At 40.3% G+C, this 16,521-nt stretch overlaps 1 protein-coding gene across 1 annotated transcript in view; it reads right to left on the bottom strand.

Annotated features, from left to right (window-relative positions):
• Positions 1 to 6,373: 6,373 nt before the first annotated feature.
• C3H1orf141 (chromosome 3 C1orf141 homolog) overlaps positions 6,374 to 16,521 on the bottom strand; it is a 48,701-nt gene continuing 38,553 nt past the window's right edge. Inside the window, exons 5-8 of the mRNA XM_052175816.1 lie at positions 15,605 to 15,749; positions 12,417 to 12,456; positions 11,109 to 11,298; positions 6,374 to 6,937 (exon numbers count right to left, since the gene is read on the bottom strand). Coding sequence (XP_052031776.1) covers positions 6,374 to 6,937; positions 11,109 to 11,298; positions 12,417 to 12,456; positions 15,605 to 15,749 — 939 coding nt within the window. The remainder of the gene's footprint in view (positions 6,938 to 11,108; positions 11,299 to 12,416; positions 12,457 to 15,604; positions 15,750 to 16,521) is intronic.

Below are 16,521 nucleotides of genomic sequence, written 5' to 3' on the forward strand. Positions count from 1 at the left end.
AGCTACAGTGTACTTACACATATAATAATAACTAATTGAAAAAAAGTGTTTAAAAAAATGAAGAAAATTTCATTATGTTTTTTTGTACAGTCATTGTTTATGGTCTTTTATGGTTTAAATATAAAATGTCCCCAACAGGTTCACATGTGGTCCCTAACTGGTGGTGCTATCATGGAACAGAGGTTGTGAAACTTTATGAGATGAAACCTAGGTGGAGAAATTAGGTCACAAGGATGGGCCCTTGTGCCTTATCTTATCCTAAGATCCTACTTTGGGTTCTGCTACTAACTCTATGCTACTACGATTCAACAGCATGAGGCTAGGTGACCATGAACAGCATCCTCTGAAACCACAAACTGAAGGAAACCTTCCCCCATTCAAGTTGTTCTCAGTTATTCTTGTCACAACTGTGCTAAAGTATCTAGTATGTGGCCAGTCAGGTTGTCCTCATCACTGCCCCCAACCCCCAAAGATTAGTGTCCTCAGGAAAATTCCCGCCCATTTTAAAGAGATCACTTCCGGTTTGTATCTTTCATTTTTCTTGGGCTATGTTTATCAATTGTATACATTTTGCATCCAGAAGACCCAAAACATACCTTATCATTATATTACTTATATCGTTATATAACTAACTCAAGACCATAAGGTATCAAGATAGGATGTTATTTTCTTAGGTGGTTTAGAGATTCCTAGGTCTTCTTGTAGTCTGTAGTGACCACAGATCTGTAGGTAGACAAGGTGAAGGTCTTGTATAATGCTAGCTAGTATTGTGGAAATGTTAGAAAACATGTAGAAAAAATATTTAACATTTTTTGATCATACAGTAATTCATTAATTTGGCAGCACCCAAATCAGAAAATCCTCAGATAATTTTACCTGGCACTGTGAACACTAGATTTCCATAGACCAAAGTCAGAAGTGAAGTAGAGAACTCACATGATTGGCTACAGCTAGGCTTCTGACTTTGGGGCTATATATTATGGAACATGGTCTAATTTGGGTTTGGTGCCATAAATTGTGTACTTTGATTAGAATGACTACTTATGATTGGTAAAATTTGGCCTCATTATATTCGACAGCTAGGCTATGGGTTATTTTTTTTTAATTTTTTTTATTTATTATATGTAAGTACACTGTAGCTGTCTTCAGACAGCCAGAAGAGGGTGTCAGATCTCTTTATGAGATGGTTGTGAGCCACCACGTGGATGCTGGGATTTGAACTTATGACCTTTGGAAGAGCAGTCGGTGCTCTTACCAGCTGAGCCATCTCTCCAGCCCAGGATATGGGTTATTTATACACTAAGCTAACTACCATTGCTAGGAAGCCTGAGGCTAACAGTCTCTTGTTTAATTAAAAGAAATAGATAGGGACTGGCAAGATGGTTGAGCAAATGAAAGCACTGGTCATGTGAGCCCGCTCACCTGAGTCTGACAGCAGGACACATGTGAAAGTAGAAAGAGATAATTGACATCTCAAAGTCATCCTCTGACCTCTACACATGCTTCACGGGATATACACACACATAGGAGTGTGTGTGTGTGTGTGTGTGTTACACATACAATAATAATAAATTTAAAATAAACATGCAAACAAGACCATTGATGAAGACAAAGAAAAATTTTTGTGTAAGCTTAATGCACCCCTCAAGTCCTTCTGGGGCACAATGAGAACAGGATTCTTTCTATGGAGATGAATGCGTGTTCCCATGAAATTGATTCATAGACCACAGCAGCCAGCTGGTTCACCAGTATGGGCCATACGATTACCTTCAATGTAGGCTGGTCTTGAAGACCATGTTCACATCTTAGAATGAGAATAAAAGCCAAGTCTGACTCTGAGCATGTTGCTTGACATTCCTGGCAGCTGTTGGTTTAAAGGATGATAGGTTCCAATTGAAAGCAGAGAACAGTGCAGAGTTGAAGTTCTGTCCCCTCAGGGCCCAACTCTCCCAGCTAGGAAGCTACTTTAACTGAGTCTCCCAGCAAATGTATGTTTGGATTTTTAATGTGTTTTTGAACTAGGATCTTACTCTACTTTACTCTGCAGCTCAGGCTGGTCTTGAACTTATGATCATCCTGCCTTAGCCTACCAATAGCTAGGATTAAAAGAGAGCATCATTTTTATGTTTGGAGTCTTTTTCTTTTGGGAGTGGAACCGTTAGTATCTTCTGGACTAGCCTTTTACTCACTGTGTATAGTGGTCTAAATGAAAAATGCCACCTTTAGTCTTGGGCACTTGAACATTTGGTCCCTAGTCAGTGGCTCTTGTGGGAGGAAGTGTATCACTGGATGTGGGCTTTGAGAGTGAAAGCCTTGCCTGCTTCTAGTTTGCTCTCTTTGCTTAGCGCTGTGGTGGTTCAAGACCTGAGCTCTCTCAGTTTCCTGTTTCTGTCTCCAAGCCTGCCGCTCGCTGCCATGATAGACTCTTGTCCCTCTGGAGCCATAGTTCTTTCTTTTTAAAAAAAAAAAAAGATTTATTTATTATTATATCTAAGTACACTGTAGCTGAATTTAGACACCCAAGAAGAGGGCATCAGGTCTCATTACAGATGGTTGTGTTACAACTGCCATGTTGTTGCTGGGATTTGAACTCAGGACCTTCAGAAGAGCAGACAGTGCTCTTAACCGCTGAGCCATCTCTCCAGCCTGGAGCCATAGTTCAAATGGACTTTTCCATCAGTTGATCTTGGTCATTGTCCTGGTTAGATAGGTTTGTCAGCCAAACACAAGCCAGAGCCGCTGAGCAGGAAGAACTTCAGTTGAGAAAATGCCTCCTTTAGCTTGGTCCATAGGCACATCTGTGAGGCATTTTCTTGATTAATACTTGACATGTAAGGGCCCAGCCATGGTGAATGATACCATCCCTAGGGGGGGTGGTCCTGGGTAGTATAAGAAATCAGGCTGAACAAGCCATGAGGAGAAATCTGGTAAGCAGTGCTCCTCCATGATCTCTGCTTAAGTTCCTGCCTTCAGGTTCCTGCCTTAGGTCCCTGCCTTGAGTTCCTAGCATGACTTCCCTTCATGGTGGACTACAACTGTAAACTGAAAGAAACACTTTGTTTCCCTTAGTTGCTTTTGGACATGTTCTTATCACAGCACTGGAAATTTAAGTAGGACGGTCATGGTATTTTCTCACAGCAACTGAAAATTCATATGATTTTGAACTTGTGTCAAGCTTCATTTTTTTTTTTTCCTACTGATACTGAACCTAGGCTAGGTAAGAGCTCTAGGACTGAGTGGCATAGCCAGCTTTTAGTGTCTTCCTAAAGGATAAAGCTCACAAACACTCGGAGGAACCAAAATAACCAAGTTACTCACTCCCACCCCCACCGCATCCAGTTCTTTAGCCTGAACAATGTAATTAGGTTTAGCAATTTAACTTAGAAAAAAAAATTGAGTGAATGACTTCCAAAGATTTTTTTTTTTTTTAGAAAAGTTATATCATGAGCAAGCTTAAGGGGAAACAGGATAGAGAGAGACTTTTATTGATTGCTACAATGCTAAACTACTATGCACTGTTTTAACCTGGAAAATAATCTTGTCATAAACCCCTGCTGTGTCCACCGTGAATGGGAATACAGTAAAGAGAGACAGCTACTTTCACAGGCTAATCTGAATCTTCTCTAAGGTTCACTCATCTGTCTCTAATGCTGAGTATGGGAAGCCTGTAGCCATAGCTTGTCATCTTACTAGGGCTGTTGTCTATGTCTTCATTCTCTTGTTCCAATAAGCCTATGGTTTCTCTTCTGACCCAGCACAGGAGTCAGGAAGGAATAGTCTATCTTATAGCAAACTGTACTAAAGCAGTTTTATATTCTGTAATTAATCCTGTATTAAAGCAAAGGAAATGGCAGAATGGAGACTCTGAGAAAAGATTTGGGGGTGTGGAGCATGAAGGACTTGAACATCTTGGCTACTTGATACCCAGGTTCCTGCCCTGCCTAGTTTTGCAGCTGAGCCTCTGGCCTCCAAGTTCCTTGAATTAGATGCTTCTAATCCAACCTGCTTGTCCTCAAATTCCAGTTAACACTGGAAGATCCTTTTTTTTTTTTAACCTAGCATTTTCTTTTAATTATTGGAAATAAGAAATCATTACTTATTTCACATTAAATTCTATGTAATAAAAATATAAGTTAAACAGTCTTTTGTGGGTCGATCGTGGAATTTATCACTACCGGTTTTTTTTCCATGTTGAGAATTAAACTAGGATTTTGTGCATTTGAGAAAAATGTTGTATGTAGGTTGAAGGCCTAGGCATTTGCCTTCAAAGACTATTTTTAAGTGAAAAATATGTGGGATCCTAAAAATATGCGTCCCAAATGAACTTGGGAATGACTTACTGAGTTCATGAAGAGTTCAGTTTTTATACTGAGTCAACAAGAAAGAGTAAAGGAGTAACTTGGAACAATGGAGTAACTGGAACAATGGAGTAACCTGAAAGACTGGAGTAACTGGAACAATGAAGTAACTGGAACAATGGAGTAACCTGAAACAATGTGTTGTGATTATAAAAAGATAAAGGGGTATTAAGATATATTCTATGGGGGTGTGGTGAAGTGTTGGGAAAGGGGGTGCCTCAGCAGGTGCATGCCAAGTCATCCCTTCCCCCTGAGTCATCCCTACCACCTACACGATGGTATAGTATAGAACAGAGTTTATTCAGGGCATGAGGAAGGAGGTTAAGAGGGTAGTAGAGGCAGAGAAAGGCAGAGAGGAGAGAGTAGAGAAGTAGAGGCTGGCCATGACAACATGGAGAGATGAGGGAAGGGAAGGGGAGAAAAAAGCCCAAGAGGGCAAGAGATAAAGAAGCAGGAAACAGGTATAAGAGACAGAGGAGGGGGCAAGAAGCCCCTTTAAGCTGGGCGGTGGTGGTGCATGCCTGTAATCCCAGTATTTGGGAGGCAGAGGCAGGCAGGCGGATTTCTGAGTTTGAGGCCAGCCTGGTCTACAGAGTGAGTTCCAGGACAGTCAGGGCTATACAGAGAAACCCTGTCTTGAAAAAACTAAATCCAAAAAACCAACAAACAAACAAAAAAGCCCCTTTTATAGTGGGCCAGGCCTACCTGGCTGTTGCTAGGTAACTTTGGGGGTGGCATTTAGGCAGAATGCTAACAACTAGGATCCAGAAACGTTAAAGGATGCCAAGTTCCACTGGTGAAGTACTGGCAAAACTGGAATCTGACCCAGGCCCCTGCTTATTCATCTTCTCACAACTCGATTCCTTCTTTGTCATCACCTTTTTCTAATTTTTTCCTTTTAAGTAAACCCAAACGAGGGAATGCTAGGATTCCACCTAAGCTCCACCCCACAGTTACCTGGCAACAGTCAGGTAGGTCTGGTCCACTATAAAAGGGGCTGCTTGTCCCCTCCTCCCTCTCTTACTCTCTTACTCATGTTTCCTGCTTGCTTCCCTCTTACCCTCTTGGGCTCTTCCCTTTCCTCTTCCCTTCCCCCCTCTCTCCACGTGGTCATGGCCAGCCTCTACTTCTCTACTCTCTCCTTCTCTCTGCCTTTCTTTGCCTCTACTACCCTCTTAACTCCCTTCCCCATGCCCTGAATAAACTCTATTTTATGCTGTACCATCCGTCTGGTAGCTGGTCGCTCAGAAGGAAGGGATGCCTGAGCATGGGCCTGCTGAGCCCCACCACCACCACACCCCCATAGAACATATTCTTATAGCCCTTTATCTTTTCATAATCACAACACAATGTATCTGAGAACACAACATTTGATAGGGTTTTCTACCACAATCATCTCACTTACAGACCTTACTCATTAAATTATTCCACAACTCAGAAAGAAAGCTAAATAATGCTTGGAAAACACAATAATGAAGTTCCAAACAGCTCTAACAAGTTTTATGAAGCCTTTTTAATCTCATTACATTGGTCACATGACACTATTTTCCCATGAGTATCTAAAATGCTGGTCTACCATTAACTCCATATTCAGTAGATTAATGGCATATCTGTCTTGATAGTCAATCATAGGACAAGGTTGTTGATGTTTTGTGGCTTCTGGCAGCAACTTTCTCATCAATCTATGCCATAGTTGATACTGAATGAGAATGTGCTCTAGCTAAAATAGGGATGGCTGGTAAGTATAATTGAGATAAGCCATGAATGGACTAGAGAGATGGCTCAGCTTGGAAAAGGTAGGCTCACAACCAAAAAGGTAAGTCATGAATGAATCCCTCTTACTCATAATTTCCTAATTATATCCTGTGTTAGCTAGCAGTGTTGGTTGATCTCGAACAGGCCACTTCGGATTGAGTACTTCATCCATCAGAACGTTAGTAATCAGACAATAATTTCTTCTATGATCTTGGAACCTGGTTCTTCTCATTTTTAAATACTGCTGTACAAATGATTCTTTATGCATTCAAGTCTAGCAGGTCATCCAATGGGGTTATATTGTTTAGTTTACGTATTTCAATTATATTTTTCAGAGGCTTGGAGTCATACTTGATAGGTAAGGTAGTAAATTTGCGTGTGGGTGGTGGTTTTGTTTTGGAAAACATTTCAAATATGTCTGCCTGATCACTCTTTTCTTGAGTAACATCTTTATCAAAGTAACCAACAAATTTTTTGCTTAAGCTGGAAAAAGTTTGGGATAAATTATAAAGCGTATTCGGAGATGTTTTCTTTGAAACCAGACTGTCATGTTTCTTCTTTTGTTTCTCGTTTATATTCTCTTGGGCCTTTTTAGCAGAGAAGATTCCCAACTGTTTCTGCTGGACTATAGCAGTAGTACTTTGAGGTTTAGAAAGAGCACTTGGTTCATCATCAAATAAAGCTTTGAATACTTCATAATTTTTTTCTAAAACAATATTCTTTTCTGTACATTTCATAGCATAGGGGGTAAACCTTTTTGTCAGGAACAGCATTTGTACATATTCAGTGTCATAGAAAATTATTGGACTTGTGTGGCATTGTTCCTGTAGATTAAAGAAAAAACACTGAATTATAAACCTATAACTTTGAAGCAAAACTATATATATACACTTTAAATGTGAAAATAGAATTTTAAAATATTTTAAATGACTGTATAGAGGTATGTAATAACAATAACATTCAAATACATTTAAAAAAGAACAGGTGATTTTTTTCAATAATACACTTCTTTCTCAATAGCCAATAGCTTTACTAGACATCAAATTTGAAGGCTTGGGTTTCTTAAATTCTTTCTGAAATAAGGTAAGGTATACAGAAATAAGTACATTTCTTTTTTTTTTATTCGATATAACTTATTTACATTTCAAATGATTTCCCCTTTTCTAGCCCCCGACTCCCCGAAAGTCCCGTAAGTCCCCTTCTTATCTCCTGTCCTCCCACCCACCCCTTCCTACTTCCCCATTCTGGTTTTGCAGAATACTGTTTCACTGAGTCTTAATAAGTACATTTCTTAAATGCTTGTGGCATTGTGAATGGGGAGAAGAAAGTGGGTAAGAAGAAACACTGTATGGGCATTTCTTAGATGGCCATGCTCTAGAAAGAAAATGTAAAAAACTGCAGGAGTTTAGCCCCAACCTTTGGTGATACTCCAGGCTCTGAAGCAGGACATAAAGGTCAAAGGTCAAAGACTGATGATCTCTGGCCTTATAACTCTCTCTCTTACTATTTTGTGTGAATAATAGCCAGTTTCCACTATTCTGTGGCTAAATGCCAGCAGGTTTCTGGTTTAAAACAAACAAACAAACAAACAAACAAAAACCAAAACAAACAAACAAAAAAAAAAACAAAAAACCCCTGCTGGCAGCAGCAGGAGATAAAAGACTTAATTACTTTGGTTCTTTTTTCTCTTTGACTCAGGCCTCTCTCTGAACTTCTTCAGTCAGAGAGAAAAGGAAAGAAAAGAAAAAATAAGAGAAAAAAATAAGGAAAGAACGGCATTCATACAAAGATACATACATACTGCGTGAAGCTGAAAAAAGCTGCACCCTCATTTATTTTTGGTTTTTAGCTCTTATGCGCTCTCATGATAATTATCACATGGTTTTCTAGGCATCTTTACATTTTAAAAGTTCATAATAAATTCAAGACAATAGTTTATGTCATAAAATGACAAAGAGTTACATTAGAAATGTTCATGTCTTTCCATTAAGACTAGTACCCGACTAAACATTCATTATGTTACTGGCTCCATAAGTTCATTATAAGTTTAAAGCAATAATTCTTATGCCACGAGTTAGAACCGTTTTGCCAAAAGACAAATCATCTGCCTTGTGTTTCATTGAAGTTGTGTATAAATAAACTAGTCAATATTTTATTTTCTGTCCTTGCACCTACAGTAAGTTGTCCATTCCCTGTTTATGACCTTTAGTTACCAGACAATGGCCTCACAGCTAACCTAGAAGGAATGTTTACCCTCATCATAAGTTTGTTCAAATCCTGCTTTCTTATCCTAGTGTAATTAGCCTATGAGAGACCCCTATTTGCAGCTTTTAGGAGGCTGGAAATTGCTTGTATAAATTTAAGAATTTTATAAAATCACTATTAGGAATTATGAAATTATCAATTTATCTACACAGCATTACTACATGACATATAGCTTCATGTTAATCTGCAGAAAATCTGCCCAATAGCCAATGCCCAAAAATCATTAGACTATGTAATAGTGACAGGAAAAGGCCTATCAAGAGCAAGAATCAATCCAGGGAAGAAATCTTTTGGGACCTTGCCTCAGAGCTCACCCATTGTAGGCCATGTAAAACAGTGGACTATCTCCAGAAATGACACTTGCATGCCTTTAGCCTTTCCTAGATGACTTCTGACAACAAACCTCCAAAAATAGGTTGAGTCAAAGATCTTAAGAGACATTAATGAACATAAACCCAAATGATCACATATAATTATTCTAATTTTAAAATTTTGAATTATATCCATTATTATGATGTTTACAATTATACCTTAAGACTTGATACACACTTGGCAAAGGTATTTAATATATATTTGAATAAAATAGCCAAATTAATGGATGGATATAAAAATAGAACATGTTTTATTATAGAAACAGCAAAATCTATAAAAGTTTTTTTAATTACCATCCCTACACTTGCATAATTAATTTTCACAATCCCTAATTCTTTTTCTAGGTAAAAAGTTAATTCCATGGAAACTAGTAAATTATACATATTATCAGTATTTGCTTAGCAAATATTACATCAATAATTGCTTCATTAAAAAATAATAGCAATTTATTTCTTTCTAGCTTTAAAAGCTAGGAAGTCTAAACTCAAAAATGGAAAGGGCTTGGTGTCTGGTCTGACATTTATGGTTGGCACTGTCTAGGTGTCCCTTGTACAGAAAATGATATAAAGTCAAAAACAGTCTAGTCAATTCCCTGGAGGCCTTAGTAAGAGTACTGACCCCATTCCTGAGAGCTCATAAATGTCTCTCATGTGACCAATACACTAGCTTTTAATCTCCAGCTCCAGTTCCAGTTTATGGATTTGCGGAAACAGAGACATTCAAACCACATCAGCAGCCATACTTGAGATGGTGCATTCTGCCTCTTTACATGGCCACAGGGAAAGGAGTTTGTTGTACTTACTGAGTCCTTAGATGAGGAAGACTTAGGACCAGAAGAAGTTAAGGAGGGGCCAAGTATATTTATCAAAAGGTTAGAAAATTGGGATAAAACTTATACAATAATTGTTTGGCTCAGTTATTATTGTATTGGCATCTTGAATTTGTGTTTTAAATATGCATAAATCTAATTGGCAAATTAATTGAGTGTTAAGAGTCTGTTCTACCGGGTAATTTGGGGAACCATGGTTGGGGAACTGTAAGAGCTGGCGGTTCTTAGGTAGTGTGGGTGCTGGGTGTAAGCGAGAGAAACTCGGGGTCCCCTGCCAGAGAGATGGCGGACAGAGGGACCATTGAGTGAGACTGCACTAGGCCCATAACCACAAGAGACCTGAGGGCCTGGATTGAGCTCTGTGGGCCGCTGGTTGGTTATCCTGCAGTTATGGCGGGCACGGGAATGTGTTGGGTCATTTTTTAATAATTCCCACTACAGGGCCAGAGGGTGGGAAGGTGCTGGCACAAAGGATTGGTTAGATACCATTATAGGATGTCTGTACTAGGAGATGGACTAAAGGGAGACCTCTCAGCTCAGGCAGACCTTTTCCCTTCCATATTAAACCCTGACATTTGCTCTGCCTTGGGCATAGAGACATATTCCTCTGAATGAAGTCTTCAGCTTGAGGCCCCCTAGAGATCGAGCAAGTCAGTGTCGTGTGCTAGCTACAGCTGGGAGGTCTCTAGGTAGAATAAGACAGAAGCAGAGCAGGAATAATGAGCAGGCTAAATGACAGCTTGGACAGCAAGCCAGAAATTGTCTTTCCTAAAATGAAATCAGATATCAGACTAATGGTACACAAGTGTTCTTAGCATGAAAAGTATTCCAATGGCTAGGACTCCCCAAAAGATGACCAAGGAACCAGGTTTGCTATCCTTTGTTGGTAAAAATATTACCAACTTAGCCACAATGATGGCCTTAACTTTAGTTTGGGTTTATCCAACACTATAGAGAATTTTGGACTATAAGTTAGTGGTTCTCAGTCTTACTAATGCTGCAATCCTTTAGTACAGTTCCTTATTTTGTAACAACCCCAACCATACAATTATTTTGTTGCTACTTCATAACTGTCATTTTGCTACTTTTATGAATTGCAAATATCTGACATCCAGGATATCTGATATATAATCTCTGTGGTAAGGGGTCATGGCCCACAGGTTGAGAACCACTGCTTTAAGTCTATGTGTTGTTAGGCAGAGATAGATACTATTGTCACCTGGCTCCCAGGAATTTGGCCAATCACATCATCTATAAGAGTCTTCAATTCAGAAGACACTGCCATGAAAAAGTATAGGGGAGAAAACTAGTCTATTTAGGATCGCAGAAGCTGTAGAGGTCTTATAAAGTGTCTGTTCTCTCCAGCATCAAAGTTGTTAGTTGTGGCCTGAGATAGAGGTATAGAATCAACAAAGCAGAATGGGCTATATTTGGATGATTTCTAGCAAGAAAGATTTCAAGTCACGTTCTCTTTTTAGTCTTCCCAGAGCTTGTAATATTCATTTTCCCCAAATAGCAGTAGATCTTACCATGGAAGTATGTATTGTCCCTTTTGGAGCAAGGTCAATTGTCTTTATTTTTGGATCTTTCAGTAGATCCTCACAGTCTAAGGGAAGCACGATGTTCTGTTTGGCTGGATGAGACTTTCTTGCTTGGTCATTTCTGGTTAACTCACTTCCTTTTGTAATAAACTTATTCACCTCTGGAGGGTATTTTCTCCTGAAAATTAACATAGTTTAGGAAGTGATTTCAGCTAATCAGTTCTCTCCCTACCTCTCTTTCTAAAAGTTACTGCCAAGATCCCCACTGATCCATCCAGTAGGTATCAATCAGTCTGATAAAGCTATTCTTTCCTGCCTGCTTTGTGGGAGAAACAGCAGGGAAACCAGACAGTTACCTGGGTACCTGTCATTTTCAAGTGGAGACCATGATGTAGAGGCTGAGGAGAGGCCTCTGGGCAGAGAGGTGCTGGGCACAACTTTTCCTGGGGTGTTATCACAATTTAGTAAAGAGGATGCAGCACTGTGCACAGGCAAAATGAAAATAAGCTTTTCATCTCAGGTCTCCCTGATTTAAGTGGTAAGTGGGCTTAACCCTGTAGGCTTTTGAGCTAATCTGTAGCACAGACTGGGCAAGGGTAAGGCAGATAGCCTCACTCACAGAGGGTAAGGATGGAGGAGACGACAACCTCAGAAAGCCCATCCTGTCAGTGGGTCCTCAGTGGACCCTGACCTACTTCACAGAGAATAGACCACGAGCTCTCAAGGCACAGACAATCAGCAGCCACAGGGCACCTAGGGAAGCACCCTGTGATCACTAGTCCTGACAGTGGCACCGGAATCTGGTTCTGATTCTTGTCCAGTACCTTGATTTCCTTTTCCCAAAGTTCATCAAGGCCCTTACACATATATACTCCACAGATACTTTCATAGAGAAAAACAGAAGGGTAACTTAAGGCTAAATAACCCATTCACCATTGCTCCAAAGTTGCAAAACATCCACACTGCCAACTTTTAGCCCCATTAAGCAGAGGTGCTGATGAGAAGGATGTAGATGCTAAGGAAAAATAAACCACTTTTCTGCCTCCCAGTGGAAGTATAACTAAATTTGTACCTACTACAAAACACAGTAATACTCTCTCTCTCTTCATTTGACTGCACTCTGGATGGGATGCCCAGTAGCTGACCAGTCTGGGGCTCCTCCTTTGATGGCATTATGAGAGTAAATGTTAATAATAAGCAGAAAAAAATCATTATTCTGTATTATACAAGGCAAACTTATTCTACCAGAGTGGTCATTGAATAGTATGCAATATTATCATTTTAAGAATAGATTACCTGGCTTTACTAGACTTCTTGGCTCTTCTTTCATTTTGGTCTGCAATTATAGATTTTCATAAAAGATGCATAAGTACAATGCGACCTAGAAAATGTCTCTATGAAATATCTTATAGTTTAAAATAACATAGAAAACCTCTGGCATAGTGGCAAATTTGTAGTAGTTGGTTGACCCCCCTTTTTTATGTGTCTCTGTCATGTGAGTGTAGGTGCCCATGGAGGGCAGAGATGCCAGATCTCATGGAGTCAGAGTTACAGGTAGTTATCAGCTGTCTGATGTGGTACTGGGAATCAAAATCAAATCATCTGCAAGAGCAGAAAGTGCTTTTAACCACTGAGCCATTTTGCCATCCATACTTCTTGAGTGAACAAGGTAGAAGAAAAGATAGATCAAGACTTCAGTATTCAGCTAAGACAGTGCAAACATAAAAGTAGTCAAGAGTTTTCATGGACAAAAGTTGTAGGCTTATTCACAGGCAGAGGTGCTGGGAATGGTGTGAGCTTTTGAAACCACAAAGCCTAACCCCAGCGACCAGCTCACAAGGCCACACCTCCTACTCTTTTCCAAACGCTTCACCAACTGGGGACTAAGCACACACACACACACACACACACACGTGACTCTGTGGGGGCCAATCTCGTTCAAACCGTCACATTCCACTCCCTGCCTCCCATAGGCTTGTAGGCACACCATAATGCAAAATGCATTTAGTTCAAGTTCAAAAGTCCCCGGAGGCTTTCAGTCTCAAGACTGCTTAAAAGTCCAAAGTGTCTTAGGCATTTTCTTAACTGTAATCCCCTGTAAAATTAAAAAAAAGTAAAAAACAAAAATCTCGAACACTTCTAACATACAATGGCACCAAATATACATTACCATTCCAAAAGAGAAGAACTGGAGCAGAGGGAGAAAATACTGCACTAATGACCCAAACCTAGTAGGGCAAACTCCAAATTCTACGCCTCCATGTCTAGTATCAAAGTGCTTTTTAGATCTCCAACTCTAAACTTTGTTGACTACAACACACTTCTTTCTTTTGGGCTAGTTTCACACACAGCCTGCAGCTCTCCTTGGCAGGTGTCCCATGGCTCTGGCATCTGCCACATCTTAGGGTCTCCAATGCAATCCATCTTTGTGCAATGGCCTTTTGAGGCCTTCATGCAAGGACTGTTCCATTAAACTGCTAGCCTCGGTAGCTTTCCTTAACAGTGGAGGAAGATTCCTTAACCCTTGTGGTGATTGGAATGGCTTTGGCTCTCATAGACTCAGGTGTTTGAATGCTTGGCCCATAGGGAGTGAGTGACACTATTAGGAGGTGGAATGTGTGTGGCCTTGCTAGAAGTGTGTCACTGTGGGTGGGGGTGGGCTTTACGGTCTTATGCCCAAGCTCCGGCCAGTAAGGGAAAGATCCTAGTTGTCTGTAGGAGAGTCTTGACTACCTTTGGATCAAGATGTGGAACTCTTGGCTCCAGCAGCACCAAAGTCAGCCTGGACACTGCCATGCTTTTTGCCATGATGATACAAGACTGAACCTCTGAAACTACAAGCCAGCCCCAATTAAATATTGTCCTTTTAAAGGACTTTAATCTCAAGCTTCCAAATGTATACACAGACACACATACACACAACCCAAACAACAAAAACTAATACTTTAAATTTTAAATTAAAATGTACTTTTCTCAGTTATTTTGACAATTACGTTTTCAGTGTCTCAGACTTCTGCAGTGTTAGTTTTTTTTTTCTTTTTAATTTAAATAAATATTTATTTTTATGTGTGTGGGTATTTTGCCTTCATGTATATCTGTGCACTATGTTTGTGCTTGGTGCCTATGGAGGCCAGAAGAAGGCATGGGATCTCCTGGGACTGACAGACAGTGGTAAGCTGCCATGGAATTGAATCCCAGTGGATGCTGGGAATTGAACCTGCATCCTTTGGAACCAGTAGTCAGTGCTCTTATCCATGAAACCATCTCTCTGGTCTCTTAACTTTGATTTTTTTTTTAAAACACTATTTTTGTATTAGATTTTTGAAAAACTCATACAACATATTTTGATCACACTCCCTGCTCCTATAGCACTTCTCAGATCCACTCCTCACACCCCTTTTTTTGGGGGGTGGGGACCAATCAAGGCCAGGTTGTGATTCCCAGCTATTCTTGGATATGTGGTATATTCACTGGACCTCAGTGGCTTACCAGGCCTACCTCTTAGAGAAAACTGGTTCTCCTTCTCTCAGACACTATCAGTTGCCAATAGCTACTTGACTAGAGGTAAGATTTCATGTTCACCGCCCCCAAGTCCCACCCCCATCTCCATGCTGGGAGCTGATCTGGCTCGGGCTTGCATGTTGTCATGCATGCTGTCATGCTCGGGCTTGCATGCTGTCGTGCCCACTCTTAGTCCTTACGTGCAGCTGCCCTCCTGTGCGTGGTAGATCCTGTTTCCTTAGAGCTGACTTTGTAACTTTGCTTTATTGAGGTATAATGTGTATACAATATCGTGTTTACATCTTAAGTATGTAGTATGGTGAATTGTGACAACATACTCACTTATAACTACACCTCATATCAAGACTCCAAAGATGGACTTGGGAAGGGAGGGAAGGGGTCACTTTATTTGCTCTTCTTTCTAATGTAGCTTCACTGGATAGATCTTTTTCTGCATTTCTGGTGGCAGCCACTCATTTTCTACATTTTTGGGGGAGCAAATTAACCACAGATGGGGAAGAAAAACCAAAGGATTCCATGTAGCTGCTTGAATAATTTTTCCAGGGATTTCTTTTCCCATTTATTCCCATTTCAACCAACATCAGATGTTTTCACTTCTCTGAGAAAATGTAGCCTTTAGAAGCTTCTCCTTGATCTGTGTATCCTTCATGTTGCCTTCACTTTAGTTTGCAGTTCCACTGGGCTCAGCCTGAGCTCTCTGTTATTTTGGTGACTGGCTTTGTTTTTCTGAGCTGTTTTGATTCTGTTGGGCTATTTGGGCTACTTGCCCCCTTATATGGCAAGCTTTGTCAACTTGAAAGGCTTTTGAAGTTGTGCTGAGCCACTGAGGTTCTGCTGGGCCATTTAGGACAGAGAAACAAGGGTTCTGAGGAGGTCTCTATGTTTCATTATAAACATTTTCTCGATGTTTATAATGTAGAAAAGATACTGCTACTTTTGACATAAACATATAATTTGTGTACCTGTAAATGAAGGAGAGACTTTTTCCTTCTTACTAGCATTGGATTCATTGGTAAGTTTGGGAGACAGGATTGAAGACTCCGCTGATTTTTTACACCGGTGTTTAGACCGAGGTGGTGGAAAAGGCAAGGGCTTTGCATATTCTGTCTAAACAGCAGGAAAAATGGTGACCTCTTAGAAAGCGTTTCTATCTACATTCTCCCCCCCAACCCCCCCCCCCCCCACCCTGCCTCCCCACCCTGTGCACCAAAACAGGGTCTCATGGATTCCAGGCTGACCTTTAGCTACTTTTAATTCTTCTGACTCCAGCTCTTGAGTGCTGGGATTCCAGGGATGTACCACCACATCCACAAGTTTATACTATGGTAAGAATCAAGTCTAGAGGATTATGTACACCAGCTATATATCCTAGGCATAATTATTCACATTTCTAATATCCAATTATGATAAGTACCACCTATGTGGTTTTTAAAATACTGTTTTTTAGTGCTGGGAATTGAATCTAGGGCCTCATGGATACTAGGCAGGTGCTTCACCACTGAGAAAACACTTTGGAGATAAGTACTTTCAAATATGGCATTTTATATAATCCACCCCTGAGGTTGGTGTTGTCATTAACACTTTATGAGTAAGGAAACAAATCTGAAAAGATCTGCCTAGGTTTGTGTAGTAATTGTTATTTTCCTTGTCAATAAAAGTTGAACTTCATAATCATAAAAAAATATTTTTCTAAGTGTAACTGAAGTTTAAACCTAGGAAATGATCCATCTCTGGTTTAAAAGAGTGGGAGACAGGAGCAGAGCAGTCCTGACTGAGTAGGGGACAGGAAGGTGGAATGACAGAGCAGGGCATCGTTCCTCCTCCTCTGGCCTCTGCCCACTTGGGCATGGATACTTAGAACCCCTCCAAGCACGTGCAT

The sequence above is a fragment of the Apodemus sylvaticus genome, chromosome 3 (assembly GCF_947179515.1).
Source record: "Apodemus sylvaticus chromosome 3, mApoSyl1.1, whole genome shotgun sequence".
Classification (NCBI taxonomy): domain Eukaryota; kingdom Metazoa; phylum Chordata; class Mammalia; order Rodentia; family Muridae; genus Apodemus; species Apodemus sylvaticus.